Source organism: Odontesthes bonariensis, chromosome 8, assembly GCF_027942865.1.
Source record: "Odontesthes bonariensis isolate fOdoBon6 chromosome 8, fOdoBon6.hap1, whole genome shotgun sequence".
Classification (NCBI taxonomy): domain Eukaryota; kingdom Metazoa; phylum Chordata; class Actinopteri; order Atheriniformes; family Atherinopsidae; genus Odontesthes; species Odontesthes bonariensis.
Window position 1 is genome coordinate 13,322,387 of NC_134513.1, and position 19,525 is coordinate 13,341,911.

Here is a 19,525-nt window from a genome sequence, read left to right on the forward strand (position 1 = left end):
GATCATTTCCTGTATTTACATGTAATTATGTCGTACAAGTAGACTGTTTACTTGTAACTGTTTTAAGTGCTTGTTACAGTACCACTCTTTGGCTTAGATTCAGCCAAATTTGCAACACGTTGTGTGCATATTTTCCCTTTAATTCATCTCGTTATTTATTTTGGCTTAAATGTGAAAAGGATATTCTGATGTTGGCCTTGAACCTCCTTCCTTTCGTGGTGCCATCTTTGATAAAAATGATCCTCATCACCTTTTGAACTTTTGTTTTTGCAGTCAGGAAATCGCACCGTCCAGGTGTCGTAGCCATGTTTGACTCGGTGTTACTCCCCGTTTTTATCTTTTTGAGTTTGACACTACATTTTACTCTTGGTTTGGGGGCATCTCTGTGGAAAAGCAATGTAGTAATGCAGGTTCCAAATGATTTTTTTAGAATTCCTGTGCATTTCTGTTCCCATCAGTCGATTGACTTACAAACCAGTGCATAAGTAGGGCTTTCTATGTTCAAAATGCCTAGATTAAACCAGTAGGAGAATTAATTGACATCTTTCACTGCGTTAGTTTTATTTTGGTCAGTTGTGTCATTAGTCGTTTAAAGTTGACACCGTCTGAGATGTTTGCTGTGAACTTTTAAACCTGCAAATACATGACATAAATCATCCAAAGTCATCCACTGTCAGGGTGCGGTTTAGGGAAGGACACGGATGCGGACTTCAGAAAGGTTGGCAAAAATAACAATGGAACAAATAAATACTTATCTCAGGACTGAACAGGTTGTGGCATGGCATGCAGGGCCGGTGACAAAACATACAAAGATCCGACAAAAAGACAGGGGAGACAAGAGACTAAATAGAGGGCTGGGAGTGATTGGAGAGTGAGTACAGCTGGTGACAATGACTAACGGGTGCAGTGAATGAACCAATGACCAGAGTGACCAAGACTGAAACTCAAAACCTGGACATGAACTGAACACCTAAATCATAAAACTTAACACATGAGTCCATGGACGTGACATCCACGGTCGGCTTTGCCATTGGCTGTAAAAGAAAAACACTCAACTTTGGAAGAGGTGATGTAGCGTCTGAATTGACTGCAGAAGACAGAGGTGCAGCAGAAATACGCGGGACATTCCTGGCAGCTGCAGAGCCCTTCGACATCCTATTTCTGATTAGTTTTCCAGCCCCCTTACTCACTGTCATGTTATTTGATTTAAATGGTTTCTGTCTGAGGGATGACTTCTTTAATTCCATTATTGCGTAATGACAAATATGTTGAATCTTGAAAATGTCACTGGGTGTAATTACGCCGACAATTTCTTTCATATTTTTGTCGTGAATGTTTCTTTTGACCTCACGATCACGAAAAGATTTCAAACATATTCACAAAAGGAGCAGAAAATTGAAGGTAGCGTTTTTTTCCTTTGGAAGAAAGGGACATTTTTCCAAATATTCTCAAACAGAAGGCTCCTCGATGACAAACAACATGACGATGTATTTTAGTTATTTGCTACATTAACGTCACCTTCATAATGAAAACACACACTGTGCGCCTGATGAACAAACACAATTCAAACTTTATCACACCAAAGCGCAAACCCTTTTCCACAGTGTATGTCCAAGCCAACAACGAGGTCTGCTATGTTATGACGGGAGGTTGTCAGTTAATGCCAAGCTGTCCTAACCGAGACTAATTTTATGAGCATCGAATCTGACTGACTAAACCTTGATGAATCGCACCCCTTCCAATCAAGCATTACGAGTTATATTCTGTGTATTTCAGTTTTTAACTTAACCACGAAGGCTGATTGCTCGTCTTCAATGCTTCATGATCACTCTGCGTATTGAATTAATGTTGGCATTTACCTGCGTTGCAGGTGGAAGTCATTTTGGTCCTCGGGCCACAGTTGAACCAAATGTTTTTCCACCAAGTATCAGAGGGTTCCTGCCACACTTAAAGAAAAAAGAAAAATCAATATCCACTCCAGAATTAAAATTTAGATTTGGCTCAGTTCCATCTGGTCATACAGTAGAAACCATTCAGATGTATTAGCATGTGAAGGGTGATATCCTCCTACACTTTTTATTGGCAGGACAGGTAAGACTTTCACTGCCTAAAATGAAAAATAGAAATGATTTTTGCAAGTTTGAAAGGGCTAAATGCAGAGTAAAGAGTCCCATTTTATGCTGTGCAGTTTCATATCATAGCAGGAAAACTGTTCGATGGATATTTATTGTTATAATGTAACCGCAAGTCTCATTTTCCTTCCTCCCTTCCTTCCTTGGGCCTCCGTTTCTCTGGGCTGGCCAAGTTCTTTTCATTGTATCCATGGTGACAGATGATAAGCACAGATTCACACCTCAAAACGCGCCGTTTCCTGATTACATTTGAAGCAAGAAGCTGTTTTATGGCCTGGATAACAGGAAGCAGGTCTGCTGTAAATCCTGCGGGTTGTACAGTAAATGAAGTGAAGTGGTGTCGCCATGTGGAGAGGACGAGCACTGCAGGAACACAGAGACTCAGGCAGAAGGCTTACCTGTCTGGCTGACTTTGGCTTCGCAGAAACACTGCAACAAAGTCTTAAAAATGAAAAAGCTTGGTGCTGAAAAAAAAAAAAAAATTGATTTTTTGCAATTGCATGTTTGGGGCTGAACTTCTCACAAGCAATCAACATTATTGCAAACAGATGTGTCAAGTGCTTACCTGTAATGAGAGGTCTTTGGCTTCGTCTGTTACACCAACACAGTTCCAATACGATCTAATTCAAATCATCATCATCACATTTTTTTCTACAGATCATTCAGCAGTCAAAGATTAATCAAATTTATCATGAAAATATACAAACTGTTCTTGGCTTTCTAAACTCTCCATGACCTTTGTCCTGCCTATTTATTAGGTATGCTTTGACCTGTTTAACCCTCAAGGCCTTCTAGAGGAGACCTTTTAAAAACCCAAAGTTGGAACTAAAACCTGCGTGCCCTATTCTCTCATGACGGCGTGTGGAAAAGCCTTCCCAAGGGCTCCAGAGAGTGTCATTATTTTTTTAAAGCAAACCCAAGAGCTGCCTTTTTATCAAAAGTGTGTTTGTTTATCCATAAATCTTTGATTTTTTTTTTACTTTGTTGTATAAGCATTTATTTCTATCGTACTCTGAGTCTGACTCTTAATTGGCTTTTTGCCTGCAGTACTTTTAATTTTGGTTTTTGCATTTGCACTCTGTAAAGCTTTTTAAACATTAAATTTGGATGAAAAGTGCCCTACAAATGAAGTCGGACTGATTGGATTTGAATGTTTATAGCAAAAAAAATGAAAAATGACTTTAAAATACAACGCAAGTATTAAACATGCACCTTTGAGCACCAAAAGTTGTTGTGTCTGCGCACTAATCTCCATATTTGTGTTTGAAGTTGACAAAATGAATCATCTGCCACATTCTGAGTGCTTTTCTGGGCTTTTGACTTTGAGTTTAAAGCAGTTTAAACTGGCTGTCCACTTACATTCCGTCTTTAAAAATATCAGTTTATGATATTAAACTGATATGATATATAGATCAAAACTAAAATAGGTCACTTTTAGCTACAAACCACTCAGCATCCTAACAACTTGGGTTATTCACAGAGTATTAAGTTCCTTTGCTGCTCCACAATGACCCACAAAACTGTTAAAAACTGACACTTACCTCTACACGAAGACACCTAAAAACAGCAGAGAAACCTGATTCCTTCAGCTTCTACCTGAATATTTCTCTCAGCAACCCAAAGCCAGAATAAGACTCGTCTCTCGGTTTCATTTAAACAACTTTTATTTATTAAGTTTTACAAATAAAGTAACAAATTTCATTGTATTGTAGCGCTAAGCGCAACTTTTTTTTTTGTTTGTTTTTTAATATGAAGCTTGAACACTCTATACTTAGTGCAAAACATACAGTTAAAGGCTGCCGATGACTCCCTACGTGTATTTTCATGTGTTGGCTCTCATTCATTCAACCACTTTTGTACAAAGTTCAACACGATACAGAAAAAGAAAAACAAATGAATTAAATTAGGTGCTGTTAGAGACTTCAAAACGACACATAAAACAAGTGAGACTAAAAAAAAAGAAAAAAAAAGGAGCAAATAATAATAATAAAACATGTGAGCAGAAATCTTATCGCGTCGGAAAGAAGAAGGTTTTTAGTAACAGAGCAACCTGCTGCGCTCAGTCGTTTCACAGAAGAACGTTACAGAAAACAGGAAGGAGATGTATGACCGCGTGTGTTGGCAAGCTGAAAGGCTTCTTTTTTTTTCTTCTAATCATGTGGGCACTTTTACAGCAAAAAGCATGAAGGGTAAGTGAGCCTTGAAAGTGTAAAACAGATGCAGAAATCGAGGCGAATGCATGCGAGTTATTGCAACTAATTTCTAATTCTCCGGGAAACTTCACAAAAAGCCTTTCACAGTAAAGAGTCCTCGACTGCAACTCCAAAACTCCACCAGAACGGCTCCCACTGACGTCTGTAAGGAAAGGGTTCTCCAGCTGAGGCTTAAACATGTAAAGCACCTGTCACCGCAGAGCCTGACAGTTTACTTTAATATTACTGCATTGCAGCCATTGCACAGGAAATACTTCTTTCGCTGTTTTTTTTTTTTTTTTTTTTTTTTTTTTTTAAATTGTAGAGACACAGCAAAAAAACAACGAAAAAAAAAAACGATCAAACTTCAACCATGGAAATCATTTGAGGCTCCGAGCAGTCGCAGTGAAAATCCACAATGTTGCCTGGCAACCAGAGCAGCTCCAGTGAGTAAAAGCAGGTAAATATCTTTATTGGACGTTTTCCCACAGACAAAAAGACTAATGGCACTGTGTCGTGGCATCATTAAAGGTCTGAGGGAACGCTGACGCGCAGAACTGAAGCAAAGTGGCTCAATGATTATTCACAGCTTCAACCAAACTTGCCAAGTAGTAAAAGTGTTACTTTGTGATTCGCGGGAGATGGAAAAAAAGATAAAAATACCACAAAAGCAAACGTTTCGTCATATTTCTATGTAAATTCAGGGCATCCATTCCCAGCGGAAAGCAACAAACCGATGCAAAGCTTCTGGGTGAAGTTTGTACCACATATTGTTCAGACTAAAAAAAAAAAAAAAAAGGAAACAAGGAGAGGGCGTCAAAGGCCTTGGATCGAAACCAGCAAAACCATCCTAACCTCCGTTGTGCTTTCACTAATTTCCACCACCAACACCACCATGCTCTCACTCACACGTCTGTTAACGCTTAAGTTCTGAGTGACGGGTCAGCTCACTATTTCATGCCAGAGTTGGAGTTATTTTATGTGACGACTGTTTCAGATGGGTAGGATTCAAGCTAGCTGAATGAGTGTAAACTTAAATTGATAACTCAAAGCATCAGCCTCTCATCCTTTTCCACAGGCTCGTTGGATCTCAGTCGCTACCTGGAAGCCAGCTCGCACCGTGATTATGGACGATGGGAGTCTTGAAGTCTGAATTTCTGACAAAGAAAACTAAAATTAGTCCATTGAGTTACTCGAAGTCCTAAACTAATTAGAGTGAAGTTTTGATGCGCAACCTGGGTCACATTTTCGAACTAAAGGGACTGTAAGCTGCACCTGGGTCGGTGCCTCTTAAGTACAGAGTGGTCCAAGCTTCAAATACAATCTTCAATAACTCCCTCCTTAAAATTGAAAAAAAACCACGCAGCGATACAAACAACACTGATGACAAACGGTGGCCTTTGGGGTGGATTTATCTTCCTATCAGTTCAGTTATTCTATGGTTAATCTGTTTTTCCTCCAACACAAGGAGGAGCATTCGAATGCTTTGCTTTTTGCAGAAAACACACTCATCAGAATTAACCACAAACCACCCACGCACACACACACACACACCCTCCACTAACCACATCCAACCATCACCACTAACTTCAAAGCGATACAACCCTCCCCCCTCTCTCCCTAAAATATTCTCCAACTTCAACCCAAGTCTTCAACCCTCAAGGGAGAAGCAACAGGAAGGATGAAAGGCACTATAAGTACCTCCGGTTTCCACCGGAGTCTCTAAAAGAGGGTCGGGAGAAGCGAGGACAGTGAAAATAAAAGTTGTTTTTTTCTTTTGTTTTTTTTCAAGTACATTAAAATGGACACCATTGGTTTATACATTCACATTCTTCTAACAAAAACCAAGGGAGCAAGGGAACAGGAGGGCTTTTTAAAGTGTCTGATATATAAGTACTGTATTAAGAAAAAATAGCTAGCTTTACTTTATTATCTAAATATCAACTATCCTGCCGTTCACTCGGGTTTGTCTTTGAATTCAGGCTTGGGGGTCGGGTCCCACTTTCAGTTCAACCAGTCATGGAGATGAGCCGAGACGTGGGTTGATCGGTTGTTGGTAAGGCATTGGTTACAAAGTGTGTCCTCTGTAAATGGATGGCAGGACGCTAACTGAAAGGGAGAGATACCAGTTTTCACATTTTGATGAAAATCCATTGAAGTGAAAGTGAAAGGACCCCAAGCTGCTCTCTGAATGCATTGCTTCTTCTTCTTCTTCTTTTTTTTGTGACATGTCACCCTAAAACTAATGTTGTCCAACAACATTTGCTAATAATTAACAACAGTAATCACAGTGTCTCCACATCGTACAGCGATGTGCACGTAGAACAGGTCCATCGACGGAACACGTTTGTTTGTTTTTCGTTTCTTTTTAAATAGAATAATAATCATCAACAACAATTATGATAGTAATGTACATTGCAATTATTTCAACCCCAACGCTGACACCGGCCCAGTCATGACACAGAAAACTGAGGCAGAGTTAAGTCTGTTAAACTGCCGCTACACCTCCAATGACGTGCGAGTGCATTCAAACGTCTGTGCGGGACTCCGTGTGTGTGCATTTATATGACCGTCTCATGCGTGTGTGTGTGTGTCAGATTGCAGGCTGTTGGGGGGGGGGGGGGGGCCCGCAAGCAAAACAAAAGCAAAAGTAAACAACAAAATGGAATCATCATAGCTGACACTACACAAACTGTACAGGGACTCATATTGTTCTGATAAACAAGGCCACGTTTTCACACAGAGTTCTCTCTCGCATTTGGGCTTTTTTTTGTTGTTCCCCCCCTCCCCCCCATCCTCCAAAAGGTTACTTCTGTTATTGCTTCAAATGGCAACAAAGAGGCGAAGAGAGGGACGGTCGAAGAGGAGTCCGGTGCACCGAAGCATCTGTTCGGCACTTTTAACGTAAAAGTGAGCAGAGAAACGGTAAACAGACGGAGTTTTAAATCCAACACAAAACGCAACCTTGCTCCTCTTCGTCTGATTTCCATCTGCGCCTCTATCGGTCTTTCTGAGCAGTTTATTAAAAGAAGGGGAAACGCCACCCCGCAGAGAGCTGGGCTACATGTTCTCGATATGCATTTGTTTGAGTTGATCTTGGTGTACTTTGTGCTTTTAACGTTTAAGTTACTAAACTCAGACACTTTTTTTCAGCTTTTACCTGACATCAAACCTTTCAGTTGCAGCAAATTAAGAGTTTTCCTGTCATCGTTAGGTTTTGGGACTTCTGTCAAAGAAAAAAACAAAACAAAAACAAAACACACACACAGCCTCTGTTTAAGGAAACAGAACACTAATAAGCAGCTGCGACCAGAGCCGTGCTGTCATCCCCAGCCTCCACGAGCTTCTTTGTTAATGTTAATGAGGATCTGCATTGTTCAATCTGTCCATCTTCCTGGAAAACTTGAGATTTTTTTCTTAAGTCTAAGGGTGAGAGTCTTACTTCTCTTCCGCAGCCCAATGTAACACTTACCCACCGACATCCAGCAGGGACACATACTGCCTGGTCGTGTGCAGACCTGTCAAAAGTCATTTCCAACATGACCCCAGAACAAGTGCGACCCAGCAGTAAGAGCCCGAACACACACCAAAAGTTGTTGACACCAGCCCCACACCCTGTCCGAACCTCTTTGGCCTTTTAACATTGCACACAAGTCTTTTCCTTTATGTTGATCGTTTGGCTGGCTGTCACACGCCCACAGCAGAGAGGAAGATTGTGTGGCTGCATGTGTGCCTGTGACAGCTTTTCACACATACCAATGGAAGGGGGGTGGAAATGGCCTGCTTTTTCATTCCACCTCTTGAACATATCAGCTCCCAACCTTTTGACATCCCTTCTCTGCACACCCCTTCACTTCCCTCTGTTCTCTCCAGTCCCAAAACGTTCCAACCTGTCCAGCTGGGCTGAGATCCAAACCAGCCCTCACCCCATGTCCTATGTGGTCCTCAAGTTGGGCCCTCCTGGGTTGCTGATTGACTTTTGCAGAGTGTTGGTCAGATGGAAAGCCTGCAGCGGGCCCTGCCCTGGAATCTGGCCCTGTGGGGCGGGGTACGGGCCCAGGGGCTGAGAGGTGCTGACCAGCAGAGGCTGTGTTGGTGTCTGGTGTGGGTTTGGCAGACTGTGAGCCGGACCAGACCATTGTGCACTAAAGGCGGCAGTAGGAGGGTAGTGGATGAACTGCGGCGGCTGCAGTTGGGGGGGAGTGGAGGAGGCAGGCGGGTGGCACAAGGAGCCCTTGCGGGCGGCCAAAGAGGTAGCGGTGGCGGGGTTTGCAGGAAGGTGGACGGAACCTCCGATGCTGCTGGGACATAACTGGCTGGGAGCGGAGAACTTCCTGCCCACACTGGCTGACTGGATAATCTGCAGGGGTGGAAGGCATTTTACATTCAAAGAGAGGAAAGTTGAGTCATGTCAACAGTCAAGTCTAATGAATTTTATCACACAAGAACATTTTTCTACACCCCTGTTTGTTTCCAGTGCTGTTGAGTTCAGTTGGTTTCTGTGCTTAACTGGCAGTTTGTTCAGTTGTATGCAACTTCAGTGTCTCACAGCAGATCAGATGGGTTGTAATTAACACGCTTTCTTGTGAACTCAGTCTTGTAAATGTAAAAAGTTACAATATACTTTTATGGCACATGATCAAAATCCACTTTTGTTAACAAAAACTGAGAAAAACAAACAAACCTGAGGGTCAGTGGATACTATATCTTTATGAATGCACTGCAAAATTTGTGGCATAAAGTAATTGTACCATAAAATCAATCTATTTTTTCCTGTTATTCCAGAGGTGGTGTGATGGGGCGTGTGTTTCCACCAACCTCATAGCTGTGTCCCTGTGCTGGGGTCTGCTGCTGCTGTTGTTGTTTGGCACTCCTCTTACCCTAACAAAAATAAAAAGTTAAATATTAGGTTCATTACACAAACCTTTCATACAGAATAGTTCTATCATAACAAAATGAATTATTTCAATGTCTGAGATTCACTGCTTAAAGGAAAACTGCGGACACAGAAAATGAATTCTAGAGCACAGAAAGGGATGGTAGATAATAATCAAGATGTAAACCAAACTGTATTTGCATAAACTCAATAAAAAGGCTTCTTTTTTTTTTTTTTAAAGTGAGGTGGTTGTTAGCGGTTAAAGCGTTCTCATTTTGGAGAATCATGGAGGAACTCTGACAGGGAGCTACACTCAGAGCTACTCATGCGACTTTAACTTGAACTACCGTGGAATTTTTCAGGTTGGACTCGTTTTAGGTGGAAAAAATATTGTTTTGTCTATGGTTTTGTTCTTAGCTTAGTTTCCTGTCAGAATTCCTTCCCGATTGACCAAACCGAGAGCGCTCGGGCCGCTGTCTACGGCAGATAGCAGCCGACTGTTAACTCGGTGTGTCACAGAAAATAAAACACCTGAACTACAAACTAGGCATTTCTGGAGATGTATCTTCTGTGGGGGGAAAAAAACTTTGTGTGCCTTTTACACGCACACAAAGTTCAATGATAAAACGATAAACTGTTTTAAATAGCTTGCTCAACTGCTTCTGTAAAGCAAAAAAACTAAAACAAAGAGAAACAGCAGCAGCCACTACTGTATTTTCCAGACAGCAAACAAACAGGGATCAATGATCCTTCAGACACAATTACTCCACATAACAAATGGACAAATGTTTTTAATCCTAAATCAAGAGGGTCTCGGCTGCGGTTTGTTTACCCGACCAATCACGTGCGCTTTTACCAAACTAGGTTTTAAAGTTGAGATTCTTTCCCCCGTTTGTCCTTATTTCTGGGAAAGTAATTACAGGAGCTCGTGACTCATTGTTGAAACAAGATCGCTTGTGTCCTAATATCTGCTGCCAGAGAGTGATGAATGATAAAACTGTAGTAAAACCTGTGAGAGGTTCATGGCGTCTCGGGCCCAGTTGTCCACCAGTTTATGGAGGTCGTCGGTGAAAGTTCCTTTCCTCTGGTTGGGGGCTGACATGTTGGGGGCCAGACACTGAGAGCCCCCCTGGCTTTGACCCAAACCACCTGAACCGCTCACTGCATTGGTGCTATTAGTCCCTGTGGAGAGGTCGATACAAAGAGGCGGGGAGGGGAGGGGAGAAGAGCAAAGGATGTGAGACAGAGTTTGACTCCTGAGCTGAAAAAGATGTTATCTGAATGAGGGTGAATGCGGGTTCTGTCTTGACCACGAAAAGAACAAACAGAGTTGGTCAAGTTGGAGTTTTAGAGCAGGTCAGCATGTAGACATGATCAAAGGATTTAACTGTTTAGCTTTAATGATGGAAATAATGATGATTAACAGCAACAAGAGGTCATTTCTGATTTTAGAGCAAAGGTGAGAAAACAACTACACTAAACGCAGAACTTGCTCCAGTTTTTTTAATCATGTGCACGTCGTATACAGTCTCATGTAAAAGAAAGTACAACCTTTTTCTAGTTCTAAGGTTTTATTGGGGGGGGGGGGGGCATGTGGTTCTTACCAGGTCTGAAGATGAGGTCCAAGCTTTGGCTGTCAGACAGATGGACTAAACTTTGACTTTAGAATACTTTTTTTAGAATACATTCTTTACATTTTCACACACTGCTTCTGCATTTTGGCTTGGTCTTCAGCAAAAAAATAATGACATGGTGTCATGTGTCATGCGCTGTCCTTCACCTGAGGTTCTTTAACTCCCTTCAGGACCTGGTAAGGACCAGAGGTTCTTTTCTGATGTCTTGACAAGTAAAACCTAAGAGTTAAAAAAAGAGTGTACTTTTTTTTTTTTTAATCTCAATATAGAACCTAATAACCTGATCAGTAATACTCTCGGCAATCATTTTCTTTCGGTGGGCTCAGAAGTCGACTACAGTTGCCATGTGTACCACTTATCCCTTCCAGTGGGGGGCACTCAGGCTCTATAACATCAGCTGCTGAGCTTTTTGCAAACCCTCTGCCTCCAAGTTATCCCAGCAAACTCAGCACAAAAATACAAAAATACAAAAATTGCAAACTGGCCCGGCTTCCTACGGATCTATAAAGGCTCATAGATATGATGTTACACAATGCAAGTGTCTTCACCTCACCGAGATATAGGAGCACTAATCCATACTTGTGAGAGCCGAGAAGTAACAAAGTCACTACACAATGACATGTGAAAGGAGGAGGACTATCCCCCAGCTTTTTTTTTAGCTTAGGGATTTTCAGTGTTAAAGGCTTCAGTCAGATAATGTTCCCCAATTCTGCAGGTGAGGCCCTGAGAAAAGTGCCTCAGTATAAAAAGAATATAGATTCTTCTTCATTTTTTCCCTGCCAGTAAAGTAGCTCAAAAACAGATAAGACGAGGAGCTGATGCCTCATCATTTAAGATAAAGGAACCCAGAGCCATGCGGACAGAACGAGCAACATTTGCATGATCTGTTTATATCGAGCATGACATGAGAAAAGAAACCATGTGCAAGGGTTATCCAGGGAGAGAAAAATCATACAGTTGGTCTGAAAAAAACAGTCCATTCATGCTAAACAAAATGGAGGCAATAAAGAATGAGACGCTGAGTCATGACTGACTGCAGCAGCGTGGCATTCTGGTCAATGTAGTCCAGACCACAAGATGTAATGGAAGAGGGGGAGAGAAGGAGGGAGGCAACATGGTAAACAGCTGTTCAGGTGTGTGACCAGGAATTCAGATGTGTGTATTAACAGATGGAGAGCTGCATGTGCATGCAGTGTCAGCTGGAATGTGAGATGGAGGGTCATTTCAGTCATTTCAGTTCTCAAACTAACTTGGTCCTTGAAAAACAACAAAAAACAAAAAACAAAAAAAAAAAAAAAAAAAAAACACCCAAAAAACACCCCCATCAATGTCAAACGAAAACTTCACAGTACCTCTAGGACTCTGAAAATAACTGAACTGATCCCAAATCTGGCGTAGGGTCAAATGTAACTGCACAGGGCAGCAGGAAGCGTGGGAGAGCAAGCGAGGGGGGGGGATGAAGGGAGGAAAGACCAAAAAGAGTGATAGTTACTACAGAGCTGGTTGCAGGGGCAGACTTTTTTCACCATCTTCCCTGTGTGGCCGGAAGACAACAGTTGGAGGATTGGGAGAGAGTCAGAGTTAAACCCCGCCCACATCACCCGACAAACCAAACACAGTGCATCTGAGTGTGATTATTAGAACTGGAAGTAGTCAATAAAGACAGTTTTGCGAGTTGGGCTGACCAATAACATCTTAAAACCTGTCACATGGTGCAACGTGAACCTCGAACCAGGGATAAATAGCTGAACATGACCTGCTTTGTTTCAATATTTAACGTACAAAAACATATTCTGACTTCCAATTTCATATATCTGATTTGTCAGCTGCACGTTGCACCGAGAGAAACACTGACGAAGAAGTCCCAAAAACATTCCATCTTTATTCAAATAACTGATTGACTGAGGTCGAGTATAGATTTGTTTTAACTAGATACACGAGCAGCTTTTGAGGAAGTGTAAAACTTGGCTGACAGCAAAAAAAAGTTCAGATAGCCTAAGAACATATTTTCAACATAAGTCTTGCTTTTGTCTGTGGCTTTAAGATGCTTTTGAACCAACAACAATAGGTTCTGATGTGATTCTGAGTCCTCTTTACAGCTCATCGTGCCGTACCAGAACTGGGTCCAACATAGCCTGCGTATATGTCAAAGTACTCTTATTTCAAACCATTGAATAGCTGCCACTATCTCAGATATTCTCAATGATTTAGACAAAACAAAATGGCTATTCGATCAAGCATTTCATGCCAATTTCATGGGATTTTCTCTAGAAGCTAACTAGTAAGGAGCAGTGACTAGTTACATAGACCCAGGTCTGTCTCTCTCCCCTCCTGGCGGTGCAGTGATGGGGTCATGGGTGGGAGGGAGGGATCAGGGGGTGAGGACAAAGAGTGACGAAGGGATAGAAGGAAGGGAGAGAAAGGGTTTGAGCTGCAGAGGCTTCAGAAGCATTCAGAAACATACCTTCATCAAGCACAAAACATTTCAACACTACAGATTATGATTAAAAGAGGCTTTAAAAAAAAAATACTCTATCGACTATGGTAACATTTTAATCAAAATAACTAGGACTCATTAATTGCTAAAAACCAAACAATACATTTGATACTAAAGGAAAAAATGTGTGACAGAAAATTCAAGTCATGAGGTCTCAACTTCCTGCTCGTTTCGGACAAAAAGGTTAGAAATTTCAGTTCGACAAACTATTATCATTAAGGCCAAAGGCGAAGTGGACCCTATGGAGTATCTCTGTAATGCTGCAGGCTTCTCACAACCCTAGTCTGCTGATGCTAATCTTATTCGGCTGTTTCAGGTGTTCGGTAGCATTGGTGAAATGGCTAAACTGAGGCCGGGTCAGTTTTTAATTTAAGCCAAAAATGATAGAGCTTCTGGAATGCATAATCAGAAAGAGCAGCGGCGGCGGCAGAGAGGTTTTAGATGAATGGCTGCACAAGCTTCCAGTCCTCCACCATCCTTCCATTGTGTGGAAAACTGACGCTGCACACAGCACGAGCGCAGCTTCAAATCAGATCATGGTTGCTAATGGCATGATGGAAAAAAACTGGCCGACTTTATTACAACAGCATGACTTTGTTTAGTTCCACAGTCAACAGATACACCAGCTGCTCTTCTGTTTATCTTCTAACGAAGCAGCTGCTCTGGCGTTGGTTTCTACAGTATTAAACTGCCTGCAATCATGTTTGGACACCAGATCAACCATAACTGCTGTCATAAGGATTATAAGAAACTTTAAACAGTAATGACACCCGCTGCTCTCTCACTTCTTTTGCTTGTTTATACACTAGATCTTTTAGGTGAAAGAATTCCAGCTGCTTATTGGTGATTAGGCACATGGCCACCAAAAGGGGAATAAGAAAAGCTTTTCCAATTTTTTCCAGCGTTGCATCTCTTTGAACCGTCATCTTGCAGGCTTTGACAATCTAACTTGAAGTAGAACACAACTATCTACACTCCTATTAACTCTCACGCTATTTGTTTATCCAGGACAATTGCTATAGTGACGCCTGCAGCCAAAAGTGGACAATGTTAAATTTGTTGTTAAGACAAAATTAGAAAGAAAGAAAGAAAGAAAATGGATTGAGGATGGGAAGCTCTGAGATGTAAGAACTATTACTATCACGCCTTAACACTTAATGCCCTGTAGACAGCTCCAGGGGCAAATTTATTAAGAGGTCAAGACGAGCACAAACCACGTTTTTGTATTATTTACTAATGAGGTACTGCGCACTTCACTATCGAATGCAGCATTATTCTATGGCCACAGGTAAGCACAATCCTTCATTCTGAGCCTGATGCGGCTGTGATAATCGCTGTGAAGAGGAGGCACAGGGGTTGGACAACACGTATGCAACTCTTATGGTAATTTGCATGGAATGCAAGAGAAAGACGATAGAAGAAGAAATATGCTGCCGATCCATGTTGTTCTAAATCTACTGGAGGAACCTTAAAGACTACCCGGAACGTCCACCTAGAAGGAGTGATGCGATACCCATCTTTAACCTAAAACATTTTGTAGCTCTTAATGTTTTTATCTCAGTTACATTCTTTCTTTTTCTGTTTTGTTGGACACGCTATGACTTGTGCTAGCTGGAATGTCATCGCTCGCATTGTCACCAGCGTTGTCACCGAGTGCTGAAGAAAAGAATATAAGCAATGGGACATGACCAACAGACGGTGACACACGGCAGATTTATGTCCACATGTCTTCACAAATATCCCAGTGATGGACCGTAGCCTGCAGTAATAGATGGCTGTATGTAAGTCCAAAATGTTTTCCTTAATCTTGTTATTACATATTTGGCTTTAATGACTCTTCCTACTCATATCTGACGTCTGATCCTGAACCACAAAAAAACAAAAAAAGACTTTTGAATGCAGTAAAACTGAAGAATGAAGTCTTATGACACTCACGTGAAGTTTATTCATCAAAGCAGACCCAAGAGCCGTTTTTTTTTTTTGATCCGAGCTAAAAAGTACATTTTCAATAAACTATTTGAACTAAAAAGGCAAGCAGGTTCATTATTTCATTATTATAGGTCCTAATTTGTAGCTGCAAGAGACGAGCTGTGGCTTTGTCGCTGGTAAATTACCGGCTCCTGATTTTCAGCAGATCTGCTCGTTTGCGAGTCTGAGCCACCCGGAGCTGCTCTTGCTCAATATGAAAGAAGCTGGTAGTGCAGACACTCCTATTGGCACCTTTTCTTATTTGCAAAGTAAATGTACCTTCTACTAACTAATTTCCCCTTTTCCTCAGAAACAAAAAGCTGTTATTTCTTGTGTATGTTTCTGCAACACACACAACGAGAAGGATTTCATTTTAAGAGATTATACAGCATAAAGCAGCTAATGCAATTCCACCCTTCTCTGGTGGTTTCTCTAGGACAACAAAAATATTTTCTGAAAGTCAAAAAGGACGTCTGCGGGACACATGTGATATGAGCAGCTAAAGGGCCTTCTGCTTTAAAAAAAAAAAGAAAACCCACAGGAAGAAAGAATGACCGTGACTTGACCGTAATACATAGAAGTTGGAGAAATTATGGAACTAAGGGTAAGTAAGGATAAAAGAGAAGAGCAAAGAAATAAAGCGTTACACACAAAGAGCCAAGCAGGGCGTACTCAGAAAGCGTGTCCTCCTGCCGCCAGGCTTGAAGGCCAAACGCTCCGAACCCCAGCTGAACTTTATACAGCCTGAAGAGATGGAGGAGGGAAGGGGAAAGGGAGAGAGAGGAGATGAGGAGAGAAAAGTGTAGATAGGTGCAGAAAAATGGGAAGAACATAAAAGAGAAAATAAGGAGAGAAACAGAGAGATGAAATAAAAAAAAGAAATGAAGTGAAGTGAAACCATGATAAGAAGACAAAAGGAATAGATGAGAGGTAGGGAAAAGAGGCACAGTTGAAGAATACACAGAAAGGATGTTAACAGTGAGTAAGCCATCACACTGTTTTACACTCTGAAGAAAACAGATCAAGGAAGATTGAAGTTCTTCTTGTGAAGAAATGAAGAAGAACCTGCATGCACTTGTATGTGTCTGCATGCAAAGCATACAACGAGCTATGTGTGTCATTTATGCAAAGGGGCCTGCTGCAGCCTGGAGCTGGCAGTGGCATGTTTACCTGGGGTCGGAGCACACAGGCTGGGCACAGAGAGGGCTGCCTCGCTGGTGTAGGCCGAACACAGGTTGTCGCTGGAGGGAGAGGGTTTGAGAGGCTGGAGCACCGTGCTGCTGCCTGAATCGGCTAATCCTCCGGGGGCTAACAGAGCCAGCTGGCCGGGGTACATGGTCGGGACACTCTGGGCGGATAAAGTGCTGCCTGAAGTTCGCAGAAGCCATCGGCAGGAGAGCAGAAGGCAGGGAAAGACGGAAAGCACACGCACAAGAGATCCACCACCAGAGACATTTACACAGACAAGCACACAGAAAACAGACAGAAAAAGCAGTCAGAAATTTTCAAGCTCCGAGCCTGATCCAGCATACACCCACATGCACGTATGACCAAACAAATGAACACACACACACATACAAGTGCACATAAATGCATGAACACAGAGAAGGTGTAGCAATAAAGTAAATCTTTGTGATAGTTGTGGTCATACTTGAGTTACAGCTGCCAAATTCACATATTAATCTTACACACGAAGTTTCTGTTCAGAGATGCAGGATTAAAGGTTTATTTCAAGCACACTTTTTAAAAAAAAAAACATATTTCTTCCTAAAACGTTTAGTTTAGTCTGTCATAGTGATCTTTAATGATGTGAATGAACCCTGGACAAATGTCTGAGTGATTTGATACTATTAGAAGCATGTGAGAAATAAATCTGAATGAACTGAGCTTTCACCACAAACGTTGAAACGCAAGCCCACCTGGCTGTAACGGGCTCTTACTGCCGTGCGTGGAGCTGGTTCTGGATGATTTTGAAGACTTGCTTTTAGTGAGTCGACGCCGTCTGCCAGTCAAGGCAGTAACTGGAGGGATCACTGCTGGAGGAACCTAAACCAAAACCGAAGAAGAAAGGTAGTGTTGAGCTGCGTGTGATACCGTTGGAATATCAGCATTTGTTTTCATAATTTGGATGAGTTACCTTTCCCAGCCTGGTGAACAGACGGTCTATTTCCTCCTTCTGGCGCAAGTGGAGGGCCTGAATTTCACGCATGTGCCTGGTGGAAGGAAGGGGGAATAAAACATATACTTTATAGAATACTTAATGACAAAAAAAAAAGAGTTCAGTGATGAGAAGAAAGTGTGGAAAAAGGGCTATGGCAACTGAATGGCAACTGAAAGAATTGTAAAGGATAATAGGTGTTTAACCTCATTCTTGAAAAGGAAGAGAAGAAAAGGAAAAAGTAGGAGTATAGTTCTTTAGAACTAGAAATTAACTGGATTAAAGAATATGATGGGCATAAAAAAAAAAGGCAGAGAGGGTTTTGAAAACACAAGTCAAGGGATAACTCACTTTTCTCTGAGGCGGTTCACTTCCCGTTTGAAGTCTTCATCCTCAAATTCTGAGTCGTTGTCACTGCTGATGTAGGAGTTATTGAAGGAGTTGCTGTTTAGACTCGGCAAGGAGGCTTTATGAGTGGAGTCTGGGGTCAAAACTTGGCCAGGATCACTGGTTCCATTAGCAGCCTGGGCAGCAGGTGGGGGACTCTGCCTGGACTCGGGGCTCCGTTCCTGGGCACGGCTGACCGAGAACCTACCGACGCGGGCCTCAGTGTTGGTAGTAACCTGAAGTGAAAGATAAAAACATAGAATGAAAAATAAATAAATAAATAACAATCAATGGAGGGTGGGACAAACAAAGTAGGCCAGACGAGAGAATGAGAAACTGAGCGGGTAAATACCTGGAAGCGTCCGATAGTAGTGGTGGGCTTGGGGGAGGGGCAGGGGGAAGTAAAAGGAGAGGTGTGTTGGGATCCTGTAGGAGTCCTTTGACGGAGTCCATCCACAACATCCCCGCCTCGTCCTCCTCCTCCTCTCAGAGGAGATAAGGAGTCTTTGTGCAAAGTGTTCTCTGGGCTGGAGAGGCTGGAGGATGACGAGGAGGAGGAAGAAGTAGACGAGGTGGTGGAGGAAGATTCAGTGCATGCTGGGCGTTGGACGGCGGGCTCTTCTGCAGCCAATGACACCTGAGCAGGCAGATGAAACAGATAGCGTCAGCCTTAGAAGAATGCAGCATTAATGTATGGTCTGTTCTGTTGAAGAGCTTTCACCTGAAATCTTCCCAATTTAATTCCATACGCAGGAGCAAGAGGAGCAGAAGAAGACACTTTTTCTTCCTCCAGAAAGAAGGGAACTGAAGGATCCATCATAGATATGTTAGACAACAGCTAAAAGACTCAGACAGACGGTTTAAAATGTTTACTAAATATATTGTTCATACTTGGTTGTCCTGCTGAAGGCACATTACTGTGAGAGGCCTGAGGTTTACATAGAAAGAGGAGAATACAGCTCGAGTAGTCTGATCAATTTAAAATACACAATTCAACACCAAGCTACTATGATAAAATGCCAACAAATGTGTGTTCACCTGTGTGTGTAAGCTCACAGGAACAGTCTCTGGGCTCAGAGCTCTCCTCAACTGGGCATCCAGATCCTCCAGAGGCTGCTGGGACTGAAAGTATTGGCAAATACACTGTTAGACACACACACACACACACACACACACACACACACACACAAACAAGCAGTGCAAAAACACACGAGAAAGCCACAGCAATTAGATGAACAAATAGTTACTACTCAGCAACATAGGCACAAATGAGCTCAAAGCATCGATGCATTTAATGAGCAAAGAGCCCTAAAGCCATATTTTAGCCTGGTTATCACCCTGTTTTAAAGTCAACTGTAAGATACTTGAGAGTGTAAAGGATCCCAGCTCAAGTTATAGATCCCTCTCCTTCATGCATGGACACATCAGTAGAAGAATGGAAATATAGAGGGCATGCAAAGCCTTTCATTCTCTGGAGCAATTTAACCACGATTAAAAAATACATCATCAAAATCAGATCCCTTGCCAACTTCAACAACAGCAGGATTATTTTAATCAAATTTGGCAAGTCTCGCCTGGGAGAGCTCCAGAAGGGGTGGGAAGCGAATGTTATGACACGGCAGGTCAGATTCTTCAGAAAAGAGCTGCGAGTCATGTCTCGCTATTCAGTGTGCTGTTCTGG

At 42.1% G+C, this 19,525-nt stretch overlaps 1 protein-coding gene across 8 annotated transcripts in view; it reads right to left on the reverse strand.

Annotated features, from left to right (window-relative positions):
• Window positions 1–3,778: 3,778 nt before the first annotated feature.
• Window positions 3,779–19,525, reverse strand: part of wnk1b (WNK lysine deficient protein kinase 1b) — an 84,719-nt gene continuing 68,972 nt past the window's right edge. For 3 of the 8 annotated variants that reach the window (XM_075471809.1, XM_075471806.1, XM_075471803.1), the window contains 13 exons: window positions 18,883–18,966; window positions 18,736–18,772; window positions 18,566–18,648; window positions 18,197–18,481; window positions 17,809–18,080; window positions 17,437–17,512; window positions 17,219–17,345; window positions 16,470–16,667; window positions 15,972–16,043; window positions 12,327–12,368; window positions 10,210–10,382; window positions 9,143–9,205; window positions 3,779–8,684 (listed from right to left, as the gene is read on the reverse strand). In XM_075471809.1, coding sequence (XP_075327924.1) covers window positions 8,259–8,684; window positions 9,143–9,205; window positions 10,210–10,382; window positions 12,327–12,368; window positions 15,972–16,043; window positions 16,470–16,667; window positions 17,219–17,345; window positions 17,437–17,512; window positions 17,809–18,080; window positions 18,197–18,481; window positions 18,566–18,648; window positions 18,736–18,772; window positions 18,883–18,966 — 1,938 coding nt within the window. In that variant the 3' untranslated portion in view covers window positions 3,779–8,258. The other 5 variants (XM_075471805.1, XM_075471804.1, XM_075471807.1 and 2 more) reach the window with 5 other exon arrangements.